This window comes from Gopherus evgoodei, chromosome 17 (genome assembly GCF_007399415.2).
Source record: "Gopherus evgoodei ecotype Sinaloan lineage chromosome 17, rGopEvg1_v1.p, whole genome shotgun sequence".
Classification (NCBI taxonomy): domain Eukaryota; kingdom Metazoa; phylum Chordata; order Testudines; family Testudinidae; genus Gopherus; species Gopherus evgoodei.
Window position 1 is genome coordinate 23,994,976 of NC_044338.1, and position 23,619 is coordinate 24,018,594.

Here is a 23,619-nt window from a genome sequence, read left to right on the forward strand (position 1 = left end):
ACCTGGAAAAGCATTCTCTAGTAACCCAGAGCCCTCCCTAACTAGCATCCCATCGCTGGCACTGGGGATATTTGCTACTGATGGTCGCCAATGGGCCACATGCCATTGTAGTCAGTCCTATCGTGCCATCCCCTCCATAAACTGACCAAGCTCACTCTTGAAGGCCGTTCGGTATTTTGTCTCCACTGCTCCTCCTGAAAGGCTGTTCCAGAGCTTCACTCCTCTGATGGGTAGAAACCTTCACCTCATTTCAAGTCATTACCAGAACAAGCCCATTCTTCATCCACTCCTCTACCATGCAGTTAGCTCCACCTTTCACTTATGGCAAATAGCATTGTCCTCCTTTTACGGATGGGGAAACCGAGGAACAGAAGGGCTACATTACACGTGGGCTAGCGCAGTGTTTCTCAATGACCAGTCCATGGCCCAGCACCGGTCCCTGAGATCTCCTCGACAGTTTAGGAAGGCAGCAAGCTGGTCCCTGGTATCAAAAAGGTGGAGAAACACTGGTTCTTGTGGACATAGCTATGGCCTACTCCTCCCCAACACCCAAAAGTTCCAACTAGAGAAGAGGCAGCTTTCTGAGCAAAGCTCCAGCACTGCATCCTGGAGCATAGTTTGCGCTCCTGAAGGGAGGTATTAACAATTCCCACCCACCAGGCGCTCGGAAGCTCTGTGCTGGATTCTGTCACTCTCCCAGCATCTCCAGCATCTCCACTGATGAAATTGCATTAAACTCAACCAGAGATGGCCGTATGTTTTCTCTCCTCACACTCCGGCTCTGCTACCTTGGCGAAATCAGTCCAGAGCCACCTGATTGTTGGTGGAGTGGACAGAAACTTCCTGAGTGTTAGAAACACTTGACTCTCTGACTGAGCACAGGCTTTCCCACAATGGCCACTCCAGGAGTGGTTCTGCTGGCCTCGTCTTGGCAGATATGACATTTGTGCTTCTACCACTTCCCTGGCACAGGAATATAAAAATGCCCCTGCTTCAGTGAGTCAGACTGAGAGCGAATGACAGCCATCATCATTCCTGTCTCTCCTGCCATTTTGTGTCCCACCTGCCATCTGCACAGCAGTAGCCCACAGGGGGCAATGCCCAGGAAAGGAATGTCCAAATGCCAAGTCTCCAGTCCCACACCACAGCTCAAAGCCAGAGCACACCCGCCTATGTGGGGCAGCCCCAGAGCTGCCATGGAACTCATGAAATCCTGAGTTCACATAAGTGAGCGTTGAAATAACTCAGGGCATTTAACCTGGGCAACTCCAAAGCCAAATCTGAAGAGAGATCAGCCATGTAGGGCTCGAAGTCAGGAGCATAGGTGTGGGCAGTCCTAGAATCCCTGAGCTCTTTCCATGTGAGGACTAATGGACGAGGTCAACACAGTCACAGCACTGTCTCTGGGGTGGGACCAGCTGCATAGAAGCACAACTGCAACTGCCTCCTATCCCATTCCTACCTGCCCACCCTTTATGGTGCATGATTTCTTGGCTGGATGCAAGCAGGTCAGCACTGGCCCAGCTGAATCATCCAGCCAGATTTCCATGACACAGGACCAGGCAAAGTGTGTGAGCCTGCCACCTCTTCTTCCTGAAATGACCCCAGGCCAGACCAAGATAACTAGCTGTGCTCATCTTAGCCTTCTCTCCCCACGCCATTCCTGACAGATATGAGTGCCCCATCCCAGGGCCTGCTCCACCAGATCCTGAGCAATGCTGCTCTGCTTCCTAGGTCACAAAGGTATCGTGGGCATGGCTGCCACCTCTGGGAATCAGAGAATGCTGAGGGCATCTTGGTCACAGCAAACCAATCTTGTTCCACAGGAGGAATCCCTCTGGAAATCCCAAAGGCTACAGAGCAGGAGGTTTCCACTGCAGGAGCCTGCCTTAGTCACCTTGCGATTTTGTAGCTATCTTAAGCACTTAAGTACTCCCACCTGAGTGCCAATCTCTGCTATATTTAGCCTCACAGCCCTCTGGGAGGTAGGTGAGGGCTCTTATCATTATTGTACAGATGTGAAACTGAGGCACAGATAAACTAAGTACCTAGCCCAAGGTCACACAGGATGTTTGTGGCAGAGCCGGGAATTGAATCTGGGTCTAGTGTGCTAACCACTGGACCACCCTTCTTCTGCAATACATGCCAACACCCATGAATGCAGAGCATGTTACCTAGGCTAGTGCACTCCAACAACGATTTCATCCTCCTGTGTGGAGAGGGCCTGACCACCTCTTTTCCCAAGCAGGGACTGCCAAGCCTGGTGATCGGAGGGATCTTTGGGAAAGCCGCTGCCTCAGGCTGGGCTCAGAGGGTGCAGTCAGAGAGCCCAGACCCTGAGTGTAGACAGACCTCTCTTGTGGTGGAATAGAGACATTCAAGAACCACCAGATGAGACCTGACTCAGCAACCTTTGTCCTGCATCCTCTTGGCTGGTTTCTCTCCAGGGGAAGCTCTCCCTGCTTTGCCATGTGCCAGGTACAGTCAGGGCTCTGCTAAACAATTGTTAATTGGGAGATTTCCCAAGTGCTCAGGAGGACTGTCTCCAAAATCTCACCTCGGCCCTTGTCATGCATGGCCCAAATGGGCCCTGTGATGCCCTCCCACAGCGCTGCCCCGTTACTGCTGGTCCTCTGGAGCAATCTGGGCGGGGGCTGGCAGACGAGGGGTAACATTTCCAAGCGCCTGCCTGACGGGGGGGCTAAGGCCAGTTTCAGGAGTGCGCGCGGCACTGGTTGTCACTGGGGTTTAGGCGCCCAAGGGCATGAATCACAGGCCAACTGCTCCTAAACCACTCAGGTGCTTCTGAAAAATCCCGCTGGAGGCTCGGACGGGAGATGGAGCGGCTGCCCCGGCTGCCTGGAGCCCCCGAAGCGGGGGCAGAGTCTGGCGCGTCCCCGGACCTCTGGGCAGCAGGCCGGGCGCGGCGATGGGGAGCCAGGGGCGCTCGGGAGGAGGCAGGTGGGGGCGCGGCGTGCGGGTGACCAGCTCGCCCCCTCCCTCCGAGCCTCCGCAAGGCGAGAGCCGGGCCCGCTGCGGCCCCCCCGCGCGCCACGTGACCCACTGACTGCAGCCAGCCACGCCAAGGTCCCCCCCGCGCTGCGCTGCGCTGCGCTGCGCTCCGAGCCCGCCGGAGCAGCCTGTGCGCGGTCCCCGGGAGCCGCCGGAGCTGCGCCATGGTGAGCCTGGGTTCTCGGCCGCGGGGGGCTGGGGGCGCGGGGGCCCCACCTGCCGTCAGACCCGCCCCGTGCCCGGGGGGAGCCAGGCGCTGGCTCGCCGCCCTGGCACCGCGCAGGTGGGTCCCGGGGAATCCCGGCTGGGGGAGCCGGGCGGGGGCACGGCCAGTGAGTGCGGGTCCGCCCGGCGCCGGGCTGGGCTTGCAGAAGTTGGAGGCGAAGCAGAGCGAGGTCCCTGCTCTGCCCCCGCCCCGCGGGCAGTTTCTCCCCTGTCAGGACTCCCGCCGCAGCGATGTGCAGGTCAGAGCCCCCCCGTCACCTGCTGGGACCCTGGGCCGCAGGGACAGAGCAGCACTAGCTCCATGCAATGGACGCTGTAGCTGGGCCCAGCCCAGCGAGCAGGGAGAGAGAGGTGCTGAGTGCAGGGATGGGACCCCCACCCCGAGGTCAGTGCCACTCCCGCCCCTGCCTTGTGATGAGGCTCATGGCACACACACATCTGTCCTCATCCGAAACCCTCCGGGGAGAGGGCCCATGTGAGAGAAACAGTCACAGAGATCAGCCCCACGGGGCAGGACGTGAAACCACCCCCACCCCTTCGCCCCGTGATGAACCGCAGGAGGAGAGAGACACAGGTGGTTCCTTCCACTTGGGGAGCGAAACACAAGCACAGCAGTCAGAGCTGTCAGAAACCATGCCAACCTGGGGATGGGACCCCAGGAAGAGACCACACACAGATCAGTGCAACCTTGCAAAGCGATCCAGCTAGCGTCTCATATTGTGCCCATCACCATGGTGCCTGGGCACCTACATGTAGCCTCCGTGCTTGCATGGGAGCCCTTAAAGGAGAAATACAGTTCAAAGCTATAGTTCAAACTATAAACATTCCCTGGGGTGCGTTCCTAACATTCAGAGCAGCGCCACCTTCCATCCAGGCACACTGAGGGACCAGAAAAGGGGAGGGAGTGCACAGAAAGCGATGACAGCCTTCTGGAAGTGCCCTGCCTTTATTAATGTATTGCCCCAGGCATGGAAGGCCCTGGAGTGTCCAACACGTAGCATAGCATAGGGATTGGGGCAGCTGTAAGGATCTATGCAGCTGATAAAGGGCTTGACTAGCTTCAGGCGGAGGAATATGAGCTGGGGACAGCCTCAGGGTAAATCCCAGTATAGGATCTGCTCTGCAGTTACCAGAGCTGGAAACACATTGTCCTTCTGGGTCATGTGACTTGTGCTCATTAACATTCTGGTTGTGACTCAAAGTCACCCAAGCCGGGAACCTGACAGCAAAAGGTGACCCTGCTTCCTTCAGCCATGACCATGCGCACCAGCTGGCAGTGGGCACCAGTGGAGGTTGAGTTCTGTCAGTTTGTGTCCCCCATTCTGTCATTGGGAAGTTGTTTACCCATTTCTTGGAAGGAGGAAGGTCTGTTCTGGGAGATGGGCTCCAAGTGAGGTTTGTTTCCTGGAGAGTTTAACTGCTGCCCCTTCAGCCGCTGAGACCAAAGTGACACTGGGCTGGGTAGGAGGCAGCTGATCTGCCAGGCCAGGAGAGGGCACCTCCAGCCCAGGACAAGGCATAGGGCCAGAGACGAATGCAACTTATACAAGAGTATATATGGGCCAGGGTATAGTGTGTTAGTGTGCTGCTGCAATTAGAGAAATCAGTGCAGAACAGGTCCCGTAGGGCCGGTGTTTATTCTCAAAGAGTTTCAGAGCAAATCGATGCAGTTTGCAAATCGAAAGTTGGTGTTGCAAAGCATCAGCGCCTGGCGCTCAGTGTGGGGTCCGAACTGGTGGTTTCTGCCATGCACACTGGTACCAGGCAAAAGGTTCTGCTGTTGGAACTTGTCTGACTGTAGGGAGAGGCAGAATTGCATCCAGCTTGTGCTTTCGTAGTTCTGTAATAAAGGTAAAATGAACAGAGCTGGCTTTCCGCCTCATGCAGATGTGTATGGCTAGAAGGGATTACTGTGGTTTACTGCAAATGCATTTTAAACATAGAAACCCAGCCCAAATGAGGACTGTCTGAGAGCACATCCTGTTTCCCTGGTAAAACATAAAGTGGAAACTAAGGAAACTTGCAGAACAACTAGGCAAAACTGTAAAATTCTAATAAACTTTTGATGGATATCACAATTTGGAAGGCTGTGGCAGGTGGCAGGTCGGAGAGGTTAAGGGGACTTCAGGAAAGTGAAATCCTCTCTTTCCACTGGCCTTCACCACATAGAGTGTCAGGTGAAATACCAGCCTGGCATTACTCCCCACAGGCAGAGATGAGAGACAGGAGAATAGGTAGCTCACAAAATTACACAGCACTCAACAGGGCTTGGTGGCATCATTGTTAATAACCATGTACTGTATATAGATTCTTTGAGTCCCTTCCAAAGCCAGAAGGGACCACTGTGATCATATAGCCTGACCTCCTACATACCACAGACCAGAGAGTTGCCCTGAAATACAGCATTCACTTTGCAGAACCTGGAGTCCCTGCCCCAAAGGGATTACAGCCCAGGGGCTCTGTGGAAGAACTGTCTGACCTGCCCTTCAGAAATATGCAATGTAGCATTAGATAACTGCGTGGCTGCCAGGCAGATAGCACTGTTGACGTCTCTGCAATGGATCAAAGGTAAAGTGCAGGATTTAGGGGCCAGGGAGCCATGTTTAAATACCAGGACAAATAGTGAAGTCACTAAAGAGGATAAAAAGCTGCTAGAGGAATGTGTTGTAATCGGCTTGGCTTCTCTAAGGCTGTGCTGTACAGGTTAGGAACCCGTCACACTTTCTAAAAGACTTAAAATCAAATTGGTGAATCTAATTTATAAAATTGTGAGCATGTTTCTCCTAAGGGGCAACTGGAGGGCAAGTGTGCTCTGAAAAGGATCTGTGTAAAAAGATGCTTTCTGATGTTATCATAAACCTAGTCCCAGATTTGGACCTTAGCATCCAAAATATGGGGGTTAGCATGAAAACCTCCAAGCTTAGTTGCCAGCTTGGACCTGGTAAAGCTGCCACCACCCAAAAAATTAGAGTGTTTTGGGGCACTCTGGTCCCCCCAAAAACCTTCCCTGGGGACCCCAAGACCCAAATCCCTTGAGTCTCACAACAAAGGGAAATAAACCTTTTCCCTTCCCCCCTCCAGGTGTTCCTGGAGAGGCACACAGAAGCAAGCTCCGTGAATCTAAACAGAGGGATTCCACCCTCCCCGTTCCCAGCCTTGGAAAACAGAAGTACCGAGAGCTAATCTCTCTTCCCCCCTCATCCAGAGGGAATGCAAAGTCAGGCTAGTAAATCTAACACACACAGATTTCCCCCTGACTTCTTCCTCCCACCAATTCCCTGGTGAGCACAGACTCAATTCCCTGGAGTTCCCCACTAAAGAAAAACTCCAACGGGTCTTAAAAGGAAAGCTTTATGTAAAAAGAAAGAAAAATACATAAAAATGGTCTCTCTGTATTAAGGTGACAAATACAGGGTCAATTTCTTAAAAGAAATATGAATAAACAGCCTTATTCAAAAGAATACAATTTAACACATTCCAGCAACTACACACATGTAAATACAAAAAAACCATATAAATCACTATCTGATCTTTTGTACTTACAACTGGGAAACAGAAGATTAGAAAGGCAGGAGGCAGAAAAAATCACTTCTCATAGCTGAGAGAGTACAGGCAGAAGACAAAGAACTCAGACACAAACTTCCCTCCACCCAGATCTGAAAAAGTCTGGTTTCCTGATTGGTCCTCTGGTCAGGTGTTTCAGGTACTTCTTTCCAGGTGTAAGAGACATTAACCCTTAGCTATCTGTTTATGACAGATGTGAATTCAAAACTGTGTTTCCTTGCTTAGCCCTGCCTAGCCGGCCCAGAGGAGCTGGATGCTGTCAGGGGTGTGCGTGATGGCAGGTTGTATTAAAAAGGAATAGAGGTTAATGTAGAAAAGATTAGAATGCCATCTGAATTGAGGGAACATCATTGTGGGGATAGAGTCATCTTATCTCAGAAAAGATGCGGATGAAATTGGAGACCCGGAGATGAACACTGAACATGGCTGAGTGTGTGTTAGGGCTGGGGCTATCAGGCAAGGAGATTAGTGAGCCCAGGGGAACAGGAAGAGTAAGAGAAATGGGTTAAGTGTGAAATACAATGATTCATACATTCTAAGACCAGAAGGGACCATTGTGATCATCTAGTCTGACCCCTGCATTGCACAGGACAGAGACCTGCCCTGAATTAATTCCTAGTTGAACTAGAGCAGAGCTTTCAGAAAACCAGCCAGTCTTGATTTAAAACTGCCCAGTGATGGAGAATCCACCACGACCCGTAGTAAGTTGTTCCAGTGGGTAATTACTCTCAACCATTAAAAATGCACATCTCATTTCCAGTCCGAATTTGTCTAGCTTCAACTTTCAACCACTGGATCCTGTTAGACCTCTCTCTGCTAGGCTGAGAAGCCCTCTAGTATCACATTTCTGTTCCCCGTGGATGTACTTACAGGCTGCCATCAAGTCACCCCTTAACCTTCCCTTTATTAAGCTAGACACAGATTCCAGCAGCAGTCGCACCAGTGCCAAATACAGAGGTAACATAACCTCTCTGCTCCTGCTCGAGATTCCCCTGTTCATGCATCCCAGGGTCACATTAGCCCTTTTGGCCTGGCATAGTGGAGGCCAGGCAATTGCTTCTGTGTGTCCCATCACATAGTGCAGGGGTGGCCAACCTGAGCCCAAGGAGCCAGAATGTACCAACGTACATTGCCAAAGAGCTGCAGTAATACATCAGCAGCCCCTTATCAAACCCCATCCTCGCTCCCAGCACCACCCACCCACCGGCAGCCCCACCGATCAACGCCTCCCCCTCCCTCCCCACACCTCCCAGTCAGCTGTTTGGTGGCGTGCAGGAGGCTCTTGGTGGGCGGAGGGGGAAGAGCAGGGGCACTGCAGGCTCAGGGCAGGGGGCAGGAAGGGGTGGAGTGGGGGCAGGGCCTGTGGCAGAGCAGTGAGCACCCCCGGCACATTGGAAAGTTGGCGCCTATAGCTCCAGCCCCGGAGTCGATGCCTGTACGAGGAGCCGCATATTAACTTCTGAAGAGCGGCATGTGGCTCCAGAACCACACGCTGGCCACCCCTGACAATGTGTGAGATAAAGGAAGCCCTTCAGACTAAAAGGCGACAGTGTAAAAGGCAATGGAAGAAAATGCTTTCAGCGTGGCGCGTAACTAACTGGTGAAACACTGCGGCGGGACGCTGTTGAGGCAAGTCACTAGTGAGGTCTAGTACAGGCTCAGCTGTCACGTGGAGAAGAAAAGCATCTGCAGTGACCCTAACTATGATAAAATGCTCAGGGCGTTACTGGGGGCAGGCAGTAATATCCTCCCGTGCTCTAGTACTGCACGTGGCAGGGAGTTGGACTTTCCAGGGAAGCAATCAGTATTGATCCCTGTCAGGCAAGATACTGGACTAAGGGAGCCTCTCTGTCCTTGTATGCCTGTGTCCCTCCAGGTGTGCCCAGGTCGGGGAGACAACATCTGGTGTTTCAAACAGGCTTAGCTGGCCATTGCAAAAGGACCCCCACGTGGCAGAGACCGAGAGATGGGAAATGATGGAGTCATGGGGCCGGGAGCCCCTGTACTCCCAGGAGGCCAGGGCAGCGAGACGCTCTCCCTGCTCATGTTCCTCTGGAACAAATAGCTGTCTTGAGTCATGACGTAGAGCAGTTGTAGTTCCAGCCAGCAGTGGCTGTCATGCCACTGGATTCACGTCTGGATAGTGCGTGTGCTAGGGACACCCTGTCATTCAAACCTCATGCCGAGCGAGATGGGAGGCAGTATGAGAATCCTAAGATGCTGGGGCTGTAATAACAGTAATTAGTGAGTGTGCGCTTTTGTTGATGAGCCAGCCCCACCCATGCTCTTTGCTAACAAAATAGAGACAAAATCCAGCTTACCCCAGGGGATGAAATTTACTGGGATATCTGAGCCTCCAGACCCAGGGCATGGGGGGCAAAGAACTCCATCTCTCCTCGTTAGCTGTCAGTCTGATTCTGAGATGATAGTGCCAGCTTTTGAACAGGGTCTGACACTAAGGCTCTGCCCGCTGATGGGCACAAGAGACCCCATGGCACACTTCCCAACAGGAGAGGTGTTTCCCTTGCTGTCATGAAAATACCAGCCTGGAGGGTTACATACTACCAACAAAAATACCCCCTGCCATTTCCTTTGGGTCTTACTCTTCAATGTCTACTCGGGCCTATGGATAGTGGTGCTGTGCACTGTTGAACTGCTGCTGCATTCCACCCTCGAGGTAGCTGCATTCCTCTGTTGTACGTGATCTGTACAGAGTTTGTGTATCAATTTGCTACATTTGTGTGGGGGGGTAAATTGCTTTGGGATGAGAAGAGCTGGGTCCCTTGATGGTGCTGTTGTTATTAGTGACCGTTTGGAGACATCCCCCTCTGAAAGAGCCCCAGCTGGACTGGCCAGCAGGGGTAGCTGTCTCCAATCTGCTCTGCCCCTCCACCCAGTGCGAGCACAGAAGCCCAGACAGCGAGAGGCAGGAACTCCTCGGCATTAGCCAGGGGCTGCCCTGCCCTTAGGACACAGCCCTGGTGCTAAGAGACCCTGGAGGCAGCGGGTCAGCAGAAGCAGGTAGACTCTGGCGTTAGCTGCTTTCTCTGGGCACAGTGCGACTGTCATATCTGAGTGACTATGGGCTTTCTTTCCACCTGCTGTGTGTGTTCTCGGTGCTGAGTGGCTGCAGATGAGCTCCCGTTGGCGAGCCTGAGGAGTTCTCTGGTGGCTGCCCATGTGCTGGTGAAAGGTCTGGCTCTGCAGGGACGGGTGTACATTTCAGGGTGGCTCTTGCTCCCAGTCTCCTGCTGGCAAGGCCGGCTGGGCAGAGACATTCCAGCTGCTTGCTCTGCTGCAGGCCTGAACCCTCACAGGGGAGCTCCGAGGGCCGGGGATGGGGGGGTTAATATGCTCTGGGAATAGAGCAAGCTCAGAAGCTGGGACTGCAGGCGCTTCTGGTATCGCTACAAACAGCTGCTGCAGGCTGCCTGGGACCGTGGCTCTGCCCGCCCCCACCCCCACCCCTTGCTGTGCTGATGGGGCTCATAAAGGCAGCATGGTCTTGAGGTCAGAGCACCGGACTGGGAGTCAGGACACTGTTCCTCCTAGACCCAGCTCTGCCACTGATTCCTTGGAGACCTTGAGCGAGTCACTGCCCCACTCTGTGCCTCGGTTTCTCCATTTGTGCAATGAGGATGGTGATCCTGCCCCACGCAGGGAAGGGGGCTTAGCAGGTGAATATTTGTAAGGTATTGTCAGCTCCCTGTGTGAAGGGATTGTGGAAGTGCTCAGAGCTGTGATTTGATTGGAGAGATAGCTCAGTAGTTTTAGCATTGGCTTGCTAAACCCCGGGTTGTGAGTTCAATCCTTGAGGGGTCCTCTAAGGGATCTGGGGCAAAAGTCTGTCTGGGAATTGGCCCTGCTTTGAACAGGGGCTTGGACTAGATAACCTGCTGAGGTCCCTTCCAACCCTGATATTCTGTGATTGCTTTTCCTGTGTAAGAGGGAGTGCTCCACTCCCCACCCTGCCACCCCAGGGGGAGACATCCGCTCAGCTTTCCTCAGGTGCCTTCCACCATGCATGGACATTGAAGATGCCATCACCCTGTTTGTTAGAGCAGGGAGTGACCTGGCACTCTAGGCCAGCATGCCCCTACTGTTGTGCTTTGTTCTGTCCACCCTCCACCCCAGAAGTGGCTGCATTTCAGTGGTGCTGGATGTATAATTAGTAGAGAGGCCTGCCTTTGCATGTGGGTAGGGACCATACACATGTGTTCCTGAGTGCGTGTCAGCTCTGGGAGGGCATGGGGCTGTGTGAACAGAAGGCTATTTCAGAGAAGGGAAAAGCTATTGCGCCAGGTCTCTCAATCCTTTCCAGAAAGAGTCCATCTAACTCCCCTGGATTCTGCTTCAGTCATTTTCCCAAGTAACTTGCTGCACATGGCTACGGGGCCACATTCGTCCCAGCTGTCATGCCAGTAGAGCGTGACTGATCTCTCCCTAGGGATGAGTTCTTTGCCTGAAGGGGTTTGTATGTCCCCTGGTTTCCTCACTAGAGTGAACCATTTCCCTCCCCTGCTGTCACCTCAAAGTCCCCCTTCTTTCCCAACTGGAGCCCCCATAACTCAGACACTCTGGGAAAAGCTGGAGTAACTCCCACTAGGTAAAGTCCTCATGACGACAAGACACAGAGCCGAGTTATCTGCATCTCTGCTACCCCTGGAGTCTATCATGTCGTCTGGTGGGAAGCGCCTGGCTGTACACGCAGGTGCGCTGCCTCTGTTCACACTGGGCAATGCCACTGGTTCTCACTGCTCCTTCTGGGCGCTGGATGTTATAAGAACATAAGAACGGCCCTACTGGGTCAGACCACAGGTCCATCTAGCTCAGTGTCCTGTCTTCCGACAGTGGCCAGTGCCAGGTGCCCCAGAGGGAATGAACAGAACAGGGCAATTATCCAGTGATCCTTCCCCTGTCACCCATTCCCAGCTTCTGGCAAACAGAGGTAGGGACACCAACCCCACCATGTCCCCCAAGTCCCCTCTGCAGAACCAGGTTCAGCCGTTCGCCTTTGTATGGTGCCCATGGGCATTACAGCCAGGCTCTCTCTGGCAGCAAGCAAGTGGTTTTAGAGCCTCCTGGCAGGCCCCAAACCCTACTCGCTGAGAAGTTCTCCTGGGGCCCTTCAGCCCACAGTCCCTGTTGAATCCCAAGGGCTCCCCACTGTGTTATCTGCCAGCTCACCAGCCGGATTCTTTGGAGCTTGGTTGCATTTTCATCACTATTTTCTGTCTCCAGTTTGAGAGTCCTGTAAAACCAGCCTGATTCTCCTCTCTCCCACTGCTGTCAATCAGAGCTAGCTCAGCCCAAGCCTATGGCTGCCCTGCACTTTGCATTAAGCAGCCAGAAAACCACCATAACTGGTCCCTTGGGATTCCCAGGGGCGTACAGTGGAGGGGGGCTCCTATGCCGCCACCTCCCTTCCACCTGCATAAAGGGTGTAGCCACCGATTGGGAAGGGGAGGCTCACTTATCTGTGTGCCTCTTGAGTGAGCTGGTCTCAGCTTTGCAGGGCTGCTGACTCTACCAGCTGCAGTTGCCGTTGGTGGGAACTGGGAGCACTCAATATCCCTCAGCGCTCTCTGGAGGGACAGGTCCCGAGTGCGAATCCCAGCTCTGTCACTGGTTCCCTGCGTGGGCTGCTCCCTTTGTCTCTTTCCCGGCTGTGAGTTGGAGTGACGCTGGACTCTCCTCTCCCAGTGTCACCAGGGCCGTGACACACTTGATACTCCGGTGCTGAGCGAGCACCCGTGGGAGAGCCCACAAGGAAACAGGTATTTCAGTGTTCAGGGCAGGCTCTAGGTTGGGGGCTGGTACGGCCGGGGCCATGCACTGAATGACGAGGGCAAAGAATCACAAGCTGCTCGTTCTCTCCGCACCGTCCGTCCTGGCAGGGAGGGAGGCCGGATCCTGTGGGAAGAATCGAGCATGGGCATGCGACGAAGGCTGCCTCAGAGCGCAGACACGAGGCGGCTGAATTAGGGTCACCCAGGAAACCATAATTCTGGCGTTTCCTGACTTCCCTGTGCATGACGCCACTACCTGAATAATGATCTGTGAAGGCAGGGGGTTCGTGTGCAAGCCTGGGGGCAGCTCCCAGCACCAGGGCCTGGGAGCCCCTCAGCCAGCGCTTTCAGCCTTTGGCTCCCGCTCCCCAGCCAGTTTTCTGCTTTGCCTCCTGGGCTTTGACTTTTCAGCCATTAACCTTTGTGCAGCCTGGGTAAAAGCTCTGCATGTTCCAGCCCAGGCCTCCATTGACTCTCCCAGATTGTTCTCTCCCAGCGCCCTCAGGTTAGCTCAGCGCCATCCCCTGCCGCTTCTCAGCCTTCCCGCAGGACTGCCCCTCTCCTGGGCTGGGGCTGGGGCTGCCTGTCGTGATCTCTGCATCTTGAACTGGGGATAAGACTATCTTCTTGTCCCTGTCCCTGGCTCTGTTCAGAACCCTCCGCCTCCCCAGCAGTGTCTGTGGCTCCCTGGAATGGCTGGGAGGCCCTGGACGTGCGTTACTGTATGGCAAGTTGCTCCTGTCTTCCTGCCCGTGAGCCAGGCAGCGTGTGGCTGAGCCACGGTGGCCACACTGGGAGCCACAGGCCAGCTGCCCTCCCCATGCACCAGCAACTGCCATGGCAGAGCCATGTGCAGGCATCTCCAGCACTCGACACTGTGAGCGCCTCTCTGGAGTGGCAGCTCCCTGAGCTCTGCTCTGTAGCCATAGGGCTCAGCTTCCCTGGGAGGGCGGAGCTCTGCCAGGGCCATCCCCGGCCCCTATTAATGAGCCCCAGCAGCACCGCGTCCCCATTCGCATCCTCGTTCACCCTTGGACATCGCCAGGGTCAGACATGACCTCCGGCGCCCAGCCGAAGCGCGAGCTGCAGGTAGAGTATTCAGCCACGTCCTCTGGGAGGGGGGGAGGGTGTCATGTGCATGGCTCAGGCTGCCCCAAACGCTGGTCTGGGGGCTGACCCCACACCGGGGCCCTCTGTGCAGGGCATTCGCTATGCTGTGCGCAGAGACACTTCTCCCTGCATTCTCTCCCCACTCCCACCTTGAGGGGCTTGGTCCTGTTCCTCTCTCATGCTGCACCCTCCTTCCTAGCCTGCCCCTGCTCAGGCAGGGTCTGCCCCCTCGGCACAGCCTGCTGGGACCTGCCGTGTCTGTCTGGGGGTTTACTTTGTGGGCTCGTTCCGATGGCCAGCCAGAAACCCAGCCAGGGGAGCCCTAGCAGGGGTTAGAGTTGCTGAGTGTGACCACTGAAGGTACGTCTACTCTGCAGTAACCCCCGGCACTGAGTCTCAGAGCCCGGTGAGCTGGCTCAGGCTTGGCCTGGGGGGCTCACAATAGCCATTTGGGCTTGGGCTGGACCCTCCACTCCTGCCCCCCATAGGGTCTGAGAGCCCAGGCTCCAGCCCAAGCCCAAACATCTAACGGTCAATTTTCCAGCTCTGCAGCCCCAGCCCGAGTCAGCTGACTCAGACCAGCGGTGGCTGGGCCGTGGGTCTTCTGTTGCAGTGTAGACTTCCAGAGAGCCCAGCCCAGCTAGCAGCGCTAGCACCCAGATGGGCTATTGTGAGCTGCACCAGCCTGACACAGACTGGCCTGCTGTCCAGGGCTGCTCACTCACCCTTCCAGGATGTGAGCCGGCAGCGTGGCAGTGGGGGTTCCTGTGCTGAGCACCTGTGGGACAGACAGAGCAGCAGTGCTGGAGCATTGAGGCAGTGTGTGTGCGCTGCTGCGAAGCTCTGTTGTCTTGCGTGGTGACCTCTACAAGGGTGGAGAGGGAGCGAGGCCGGCGGCAGGGGTGGGGGAAATGCTGCAGTTCCACAAACATAATGAACAGCATTGATTTGTAATAGCAAACTCTACTCTATATGGCGGAGTGCTGGGGGAGGGGACCCACAGCGACCCCAATTCCAGCCTCTTCCAGCCCACTGTGGAGATGGCTCCTTGCTGCCTGTAGGAGGCGGGGAGAGAGGTATTCAGGTGACTTAGCAGAGGAAATGGGAGCAGCAGGTTGGGTGTGAGGTGCTGAGAACCCTGCAGGGGAAGATGGTGCAGGAGAGGCAGCTGAGCAAGGCAAGGGAGCCCGGGAAGCAGCATGACCTTGGTTTTGGTGCAGCCCAGCCAGTTAATTGTTTGAGTTACATATTGCCTCCAGCTGCAGCTGCTGTCAATCTCATTGTCTCTCATAGGGCAGGAGTCCAAAGGGCAGCTGGGAGCACTCCCTGGCCCTTAGAAACACCAGGCTGTGAAAGGACAGCTGCCATGTGGAGGAGCTTGCTGGTGAGCCTGGGGCTACAGCCAGCATGACTGCATGCATCCAGGCCAGGATCCCATCTGGGACCTGGGGAAAATGGCCTACAAGAGTGCTGCACGTTTACGGGGCTTTCCATCCCAGTAAAGAGCAAGTGCAGGGAGGGCTGTGGGAAATGTTTGTGTCTCAGTTGGTTTGGGGGTACACAGACCCCCCCCCCCGAGGACAGGTGCAGCAGTTTGGGGCAAAGCCAGTTGGGCAGAGACAGCCCATACCCACACTGGCTTTGCTGGGGCAAAAGCTGCTTGGTCAGGTTTGGCAGTTGAGATCTCTGAACTCATCATGTGGGGGAATGGTTCTGGCTCATACTTATCTGGCCAGAGCTGGGGTCCAAAGAAGGAGAACTAAGCTGAGTGTCTCTTCCAGGTTGTGGGGTTCAGACCTGAGTCTTGGAGATATGCCTGTCTCCTAGAACTGGAAAGGACCCCAAAGGGTCATTGAATCCAGCCCCCTGCCTTCACTAGCAAAACCAAGTACTGATTTTGCCCCAGATCCCTAAGTGGGCCCCTCAAGGATTGAGCTCACAACCCTGGGTTTAGCAGGCCAATGCTCAAACCACTGAGCTATCCCTCCCCCCTTGCTTACAAGCTGCTCTACACCAGCTCTCAGCATGGCTGGCCCCTCTGTGCCTTACCCTGACTCATCCAGCCTGAGCTCTGCTAGCCCTGCCATGGCTGGCCCGGCAAAATGATCTATCTGACATAGCAATAGGAAGTGACCCTCCAGGCTGGGAGGGGGAGAGAACCTATATGTCTCCACTGCCCAGCTCCCAAGTATTGTGGAGGTCGGGAGGGATTTCCAGTCTGGCCTGAGGCCCCTCTTCAGGTCTCCTGTGGGCAGCAGAGAGGGGTAGGGGGCTCCTGCATGCTTTGGAGGGCTCTTGGGTGCTGCAGAGCTACTTTGCTCTGAGTTCAGGGCTGTTGCCCCCAGGTTGGAGGTCTCTGTTCTCAGAGCCTCCCTTGGTGGCCCTCCAGGGAATCGCTTCTTGCTCGTGATGCCTTGTAAACAGGCTGTGGAGAGTTCCATAGCCTGCTGACCTGCGACAGCTCAGGTGTGTGCAGTGTTCCTCTCTGGCCAGCTCCTCCCCGCTCCCAAGCTGTCTGTCTCTCTGCTCCCGGTGTCAGAGGGAGCTGCATGCCCAGGCTGGGTAGAGACTGGAGCCCAACCTGCCATCAGGGGCAGACTGTGGGTGCAGAGCCTAGCACTCGGCTCTCACTGAACAGGATGCCCTGGCCTGGCCCAGGCAGTCTCCCTGCTGGAGAAGTGTTAGCAGCAAGCTCCTGGGGAGCGTGGATTGGAGGGAGGAGCCCTGGACGTTAGGGCAGTGACTGAGCAGTGCAGCATGCCAGAGGGCTGGGGAGGGCCCCGGGCATGTCTGTAGAGGCTTCCCACAGCTGAGGGGACTCCCGTTGTTCTCGGCCATGGCCAAGATAACACTGGTGAAGCACTGGACTGGGTTCCCTAGGGAGATGGTGGAATCTCCTTCCGTAGAGGTTTTACGGTCAGGCTTGACAAAGCCCTGGCTGGGATGATTTAGTTGGGGTTGGTCCTTCTTTGAGCAGGGAGTTGGACTAGATACTTCCTGAGATCCCTTCCAACCTTGAGATTCTATGATTCTCTGTTTCATGGTGGGTAGAAAGACTCTCATGAAATGGGAGTGCCCCCTGCCACCCTGACCCAGTGGGCTGGGACTCCAGCGAGGGAGGACGGTAATTCTCCAGTCCCACAGGGATTTCACCTGCAGCGGCGACAGCCTGTGCTCTCCAGGGCGAAAGACAAATCTGCTAGCACAGGAATGGGAGGAAGTGACATAGCTGCTCCTTGCTGTGCCATCTGCGGCCTGGTCCTGGCTAGGCCCTGTTCTCAGGCAGGGCTGGCTCCTGTGGTATTTGCAGGCACTGGCTCCTGCTGAGGTGCATTTAGGGACCTGTGGGTGCCTGAGGCATGCAGGCCAGGCCCCTGCTTAACCTTTCCTCCCAGGCTCTAAGCCCCGGGGAGCCGTTTAGGGATGGGAAGAGCAGCACCTAATCCTTTCCTGAGCCACTCTGCCATGGCAGCTATTCCTAGTGCTCCCCATTACAGGACAGCAGGCTCTCCATCACTGCCCGCCTGCAAACAGGACTTGTTCTCTGCTGGGGAAGGCGGGAGCGAGGACATGAGCCAGCCCCTCGGGCTGCTCTCCCTGGTCCCTGTGCTGTGAGCAGTGTGCCTGAAATGGTGAGCAGAAACTGCCAGCTGCCCCAGCCCACTCAGCTGCTGTGGTCCCAGCCTCCCAGCACAGGAGAGGGACCTTCACCACTGCAGGGGAGAGGCCTGGGCCTGGGCCTGACCTGTGAAAGTCTGTGAGTGGTCCCCAAACTGAGCAAAAACTGGAACCAACTCTTGGTCTGGCCGTGACGTTCACAGTCCGTAATGCAGCTCTGTCACGTGCCGGTGAATGCGTGAACACGGGAGATACACACAGGGGCTTGCATGTGCAGCCAGACACACGGAGCCACACGCTCCCCGCACATGCAGCCACACAATCCAATATGAGCCTGACTGACCTAGGTCAGGCTGCAGAGCCATCTCCCAGAGGAGCTGAAAGGCCTTTTGCAGGGTGGAGGGGGGGATTATTTGGGCCTTCTCAGCGAAATGGGACAAAGCTAAGCTGGAGAACCCTGCAGAGGGTGAGGCCAGCCTTTTTCGCTTCTGCTTCTAACCACTTTCTTGGGTTGGGCAGTTGGTTTTTTATAGTTATGGCAACAGGAGTTGGGGCAGGAGGCGCTGGCTAGCACCGCTTGCAGTGTCCATCGCCTCGGCACACATGGGGGAGGCTGCAGGGTGCACGGGTTGTGCTGTGTTGAAAATGCAGCAAATGCCGAGCTGTTCCCAGCACCCAGAGTTACTTGTGGCCCCTGATGGTCTCCTTTGGTAATGTAGCCTCTCCATTGATCTCTGGCAATGGCCGTACAGAGCTCGTGCAGGGCTCGCAGACACGCCCGGCTGTGCTCTCTGCAGGGAGCTGTGCAGTTCTGGCTCGAGTCCCAGTGGGTTTCCCCAGCCAGCTGCCTTCTCTCCCTGCCTTTAATCTTTTCTGTCTTTGATTCCTTTTCTCCATCCACCCCACACTCTCTCACCCCTCACATGCTGCAATCAGGCAGCAGAGTGTGAGGGGGGCCTGGCTGCTCCTGGAGACCCTGAAGAGACCCAGCCCTGTGCAATGGAGCAGGCCGTCCCTGGGGAAAGGGCCAGCCCCTGCCTCCCAGAGCATGCTGAGGAGCTGGCTGAGACGCACGGGGAGCAAGCAGTAAGAGTCTGAACTGTATCTAGAGGTGCATGGGAATGTCCCTCCAGCCTGGGCCATCCCCACACCCCTCCCCAATGGATCCCCAGCCCTGACCTCCGGGAGCCCTGAACCCTTCGGGTGTGAGGGAGATCCTACCACTTCCCTGATTCTTCCCCATGCTCTCCCAGCCCCCCTCTTGGTGCATGTGATTATTCATAGCAGATTCCTTGCACGCCTGCATTAACGACTCATTCGGTGGGGTGTGAGGCTGGGGCTGGTGGCACTAGATATCTACAACAGCTGCTGAGCTCCCATCCTGTAAAGTTCCACCTGAGCTGAAAGTAACCTGCAAACGGTGGTAACAAGCCCTGCGACGGGACTAGTGGGCGGAGCGCATGGGCTCATTCCACCTGCCCTCGCTCCATCATGTGTAACTCTCCATAAACCAGCACCCTGCTCTCTCTGCCCCGCTCCCCCTGGCTGCCCCTGATCTCCCCCGCCACCCTCCCTCCCCGGCGCTCCCTTCTCTGCAGATAAAGCGCTTCCTGAAAGAAGACTCGGAGGAGGCAGAGCTGGCCCAGTTCCTGAAGGAGTTCCCTTCAGGCGAGAGCTTTAGGAAGGTGGAGCTGGAGGAGGGCAAGAGGGCCCCTGGCCAGGGGCCCGTAGATCCCGGCGTGTTCTCCAGCATAGCCCAGCCCATTGCTGATGAGCTGCTAGACGAGAAGGAACTGAGGCCCTTCTCCCGGCCTCGGCCCCTGGACTTTCAGCAGCACATCGCAGCTCCAGCACCACTGAGCCCCTCGCGGCCTAGGAGCCCATGGGGCAAGCTTGATCCATACGACTCTTCTGAGGTACGGTGCATCCCAGGGCAGGCCTCTCAGTCGACGAGGAGCTCCAGCCTGTGGGTCACGGGGGGCAGGGAGCTAGGTGGCTTGTACAGCTCTGATCTGCTGAAGGAACTGCCCGTTCGCTGTGCGAGACGCTAGGGATCAAGGACACCTACACACCGGGGCTAGGGCTCGCATGGGCTCCTAAATCCATTGTGCCTGACAGCCTGGGCCTGCGCGGGGCCAAGCGCTCCTAGATCTCGCATGGACTTCCCTGGAGCTGAGGGTACTCGACTTGTGCCAGGATTGGCTCCTAAGTGTCCCAAGCCCCTGTGCAAAGGGAAGGCCTGTCCCTGCCTCCTGACCTCTCCTTGCTAGGTGGCGAGGACGATGCTGTGCACTGCTGCAGCAGCCAGGTACCCTGTGAAATGCAGGTGCTGGCCCTCACCCCTGTGGAGGGCGGCCTCGCCTGCCCCGGTCTCAGACGATGTCTGCCTGCTCAGGCCTGTGAGAGCGGTGCAGGCATCCTGTACACAGCTGGCCAGCCTGAGCAGGGCAAGCCTCAATGCTGGGGAATTCAGACACGGCCTCAATCCCAGCAGATGGGCTCTGTAGTCATCAGCGGAGGCTCTTCCCCTGCTCATCGTGAGCGCTAGACTCCTTCAGCCGGAGCATCCCTGCCAAGTGCAGAGGTCAGAGGGAGTCCTAGCCTGCTTAGGGCTTTGGCGACAAGGGCCAGGGCACAGAATTGGGCTGGCTGACTGCTCTCCATCCCAGCGGCGGGTATGCCCCGGCGGCAAGGGGGGAGTGAGATGAGGGTGGCACTCCAGATTCACATGCCTCCCTCCTCTGCCCTGCAGGACGATAAGGAGTACGTGGGGTTTGCGACGCTCCCTAATCAGGTCCATCGGAAATCGGTGAAGAAGGGGTTTGACTTCACACTGATGGTGGCAGGTAGGGGCGCCCCCGAGGCCTCACCCAGTAGCCCTTCAAAGGGGCCCCCAGGCACAGGTGTGCTGGGACAGGCTGTGGGGGAATGTGCGTCCTGCTGCGGGAGCAGAGCTGACCTGCACGCTGGGTGAAAATGGGCAGAGAAGGAAGGAAGAAGAGACCCCAGCTGTGTAGACTGCGGGAGCTGGGCAGGTGGATTCACACTCCCGTGTTCAGGAGCTCGCATGTCCCGGGAACTCAGCTGCAGAGCACAGTGGAAGAGATGCGTGTCTTCCATTCCTCTCCCCTGGGAGTGCCTGGGCTCCAGCCATGGCCCTGCTGCTGCTTTGGGGAGGAGGCAGAAATCCCAGAGGATTCCAGACACACGGGGTCTGGGGGTTGGGGTCACACTTCCTGGGTTGCGGTGCCTTCTTTTCTGGAGCAGCAGCTCCTGCTCCTGTCTCTTTGGCACGTGCCCTGGGACCCTAAGAGGGGCCAAAGGAACCCAAAGCTCTTGCCTTGCTTCTGACCTCCATGAACTGTTGTCTTTCTGCTTCCCCAGGAGAGTCTGGCCTGGGGAAATCCACCCTGGTGAACAGCCTCTTCCTCACTGACATGTACAGGGATCGCAAACTCCTCAATGCAGAAGGTAAGAGGAGAGATCAAAACCTCCCGGTCCCAGCCAGCTGGGAGCAGCCAGGGAATCGGCAGGGAGGGAGCAGCCTGGCTTGCTAGAGCTCGGTGCCTGGTAGGAGGCAGCTTTTGGGAGAGGCTGCCGGCCCCATGCTCCTGCCTGGAAGGTGAGAGGGAGGGATCTTCGGTCAGGTTTCCTGCTCTCTTGAGGACGTTCTTATGCCAGGGCCTTAGGAGTGAAGTGAAACAGGCGAGTGGGCAAGATCCCCGGCTGGTGGAAATCAGCGCCCTGGAGCTGCTCGAAAGCGTCTGCTCCTTAGACGAAGCTTCAGAGAACACGATCTAGCCAACTTTCTATCCACCTTATAGTCCATTTATCCAATCCATACTTTTTTAACTTGCTGGCAAGGATACTATCGTATCTTTTAGTATCAGCTCTGGCGTTCAGCAGTTACCCTGTGACTGGCAGAAAAAGAGACGCCATGGAGTGAGTAACTCTAATTAGGCTTGTTCCCGATTCTGGAGCCCAGGAGAAGATCAGGGGCCAGGAGAGCTCTCCCCTCCTATGCCCAATCCTGTTCCTCTCAGGAGATGGCCTAACACCTGAGATCCAGCCAAACTGCAGCCCCCTTTGTCACTTCTGCTTGCCTGTCACCCAGCAGATGGGGGAACTGCAGGCAGTGTGTCACTGCTATGCTCCGTGCCCTTTCCAGGCTCTCCCTCTGATCCCAGCTCCCATTCAAAGCCCCCTATGATGGGTTCAGTCACAGCGACCCCCTTGGGACTGTCACCTGATGTGCTGAAATTACCTCTGAGCCTGTTTTCACTGCCAGCTTGGGACTCCAGAACCCTGCCTTGTTCAGCCAAACACACTAGCCTACTGCAACACAGACCCAGGTCTGGTCCACAACTCCAAAGCTGCAGATTTCAACCAAAAACTGCTCAGCAGGTCACCCATCACCAGCACCCAGACACCCAGTTCCCAATGGAATCCAAACCCCAAATAAATCCGTTTTACTCTCTGTAAAGCTTATACAGGATACACTCACAAATTGTCTCTCCTCTATAACATTGATCATAGAATATCAGGGTTGGAAGAGACCTCAGGAGCTCATCTAGTCCAGTCCCCTGCTCAAAGCAGGACCAACCCCAGCTAAATCATCCCAGCCAGGGCTTTCTCAAGCTGGGCCTTAAAAACCTCTAAGGATGGAGATTCCACCACCTCCCTAGGGAACCCATTCCAGTGCTTCACCACTCTCTGAGTGAAATCGTATTTCCTAATATCCAACCTAGACCTCCCCCACTGCAACTTGAGACCATTGCTCCTTGTTCTGTCACCTGCCACCACTGAGAACAGCCTAGCTCCATCCTCTTTGGAACCCCCCTTCGGGTAGTTGAAGGCTGCTATCAAATCCCCCCTCACTCTTCTCTTCTCTGATAGAGAGATATGCACAGCTGTTTTTTCCCCCAGATATTAATCTCCTACTCTGGGTTAATTATTAAACAAAAATGATTTTATTAAGTATAAAAAGTAGGATTTAAGTGGTGTGGAAAACTCAGGACAAATGGCTACAAAGGGAGGGGTAGTAATTAGTCCCAGGGCGTTAAAAGGCCTCTTCTTATCCACTGAGGGGAGATAACCGGGGGAAATAAGGTTCAGCTGGAAAAGGGGTTACCAGGGAACTAATTAGGTTCAGCTGGCCCCAACTGCTGGAGACCTTTTTTAAACCCTCCCTGGCGTGGAAGCAGGGGGGAGAGTGAGAGAAGCAGGGAAGCTGCCAGGTTAGGTGCAATAAGGCTCTGAACCCTTCCAGCAAGGAAGGCTGTGTGCTGTCCCCAGAAGGGGAGAAAACCAGCATAAGGGACTGACTGAGGGAAGGATTAGCCAGACCCTGTGCTACCTAGAAGGTTTGCTTTGCCCAAGCCTGTGTCTCCAAGGCTAAAAAGGACTGAGTCTGTGGAGGAGAAGAAAGTACTTTGCCACATGTGGTTTCAAGTAATAACAGGCAGAACAAAGTAAGTCACCAAGCAAAGTAAGACAAAAACACGCAAGTCTAAGCCTAATACATTAAAAAACTGATTACAGGTAATATCTAACCCTCAGAGATGGTCCAATAAGCCTCTTTCACAAGCTAGAATCCTTCCTAGTCTGGGCCCAATCCTTTCCCCTGGTACAGTCCTTGTTAGTTCCAGCAGACATCTTAGGTGGAAACTAGAGGTCTTCTCAAGACTGGTAGCCCCCTTTGTCCTGTTCCACCCCCTTTTATAGCTTTGTCACAAGGCGGGAATCTTTTGTCTCTCTGGTTCCCACCTCTCCTTCTAAATGGAAAAGTACCAGATTTAAGATGGATTCCAGTATCCTGTGAGACCTCATTCTTCATTACCCATGGGCTGGCCCACAGTACACAGGAAGGCTTGCAGGTAAATAAATCATCTACAACCAATTGTCCTAGTCAATGGGAATCATCAAGATTCTAAATACCATTAATGGCCCACCCTTTGCATAATTACAATAGGACCTCAGAGTTGCACTAGCTTCAGATACAAGAATGATACATTTATACAGATAGGATGGACACACTCAGGAGGTTCTAAGCTTTGTAATGATACCTTACAAAAGACCTTTTGCATAAAGCATATTCCAAATACATCATATTTACATTCATGAACATACTGTCATGCAGCATATGGAGTGCGACGTCACGCTCCCCTCCTCGGGGACTACTGGAGTCCAGGTGGTTACAAACTTTCCACAGGAAATCAAACGACCAAAAGAACAGGAGAGATGCCCCGGCGGCCAGGGCAGAGTCCTGTGTGCATGGTCAGGTCCTTGGTACTGGGGAAGT

General features: G+C 55.2%; 1 protein-coding gene across 4 annotated transcripts in view; it reads left to right on the forward strand.

Moving 5' to 3' along the window:
- Positions 1–3,122: 3,122 nt before the first annotated feature.
- The window catches only part of SEPTIN4 (septin 4), a 62,118-nt gene continuing 41,621 nt past the window's right edge, over positions 3,123–23,619 (forward strand). For 3 of the 4 annotated variants that reach the window (XM_030536950.1, XM_030536952.1, XM_030536951.1), the window contains exons 1-4: positions 3,123–3,179; positions 18,917–19,234; positions 20,071–20,164; positions 20,703–20,789. In XM_030536950.1, the coding sequence (XP_030392810.1) occupies positions 3,177–3,179; positions 18,917–19,234; positions 20,071–20,164; positions 20,703–20,789 (502 nt within the window). In that variant the 5' untranslated portion in view covers positions 3,123–3,176. The remainder of the gene's footprint in view (positions 3,180–18,916; positions 19,235–20,070; positions 20,165–20,702; positions 20,790–23,619) is intronic. The other variant, XM_030536953.1, reaches the window with a different exon arrangement.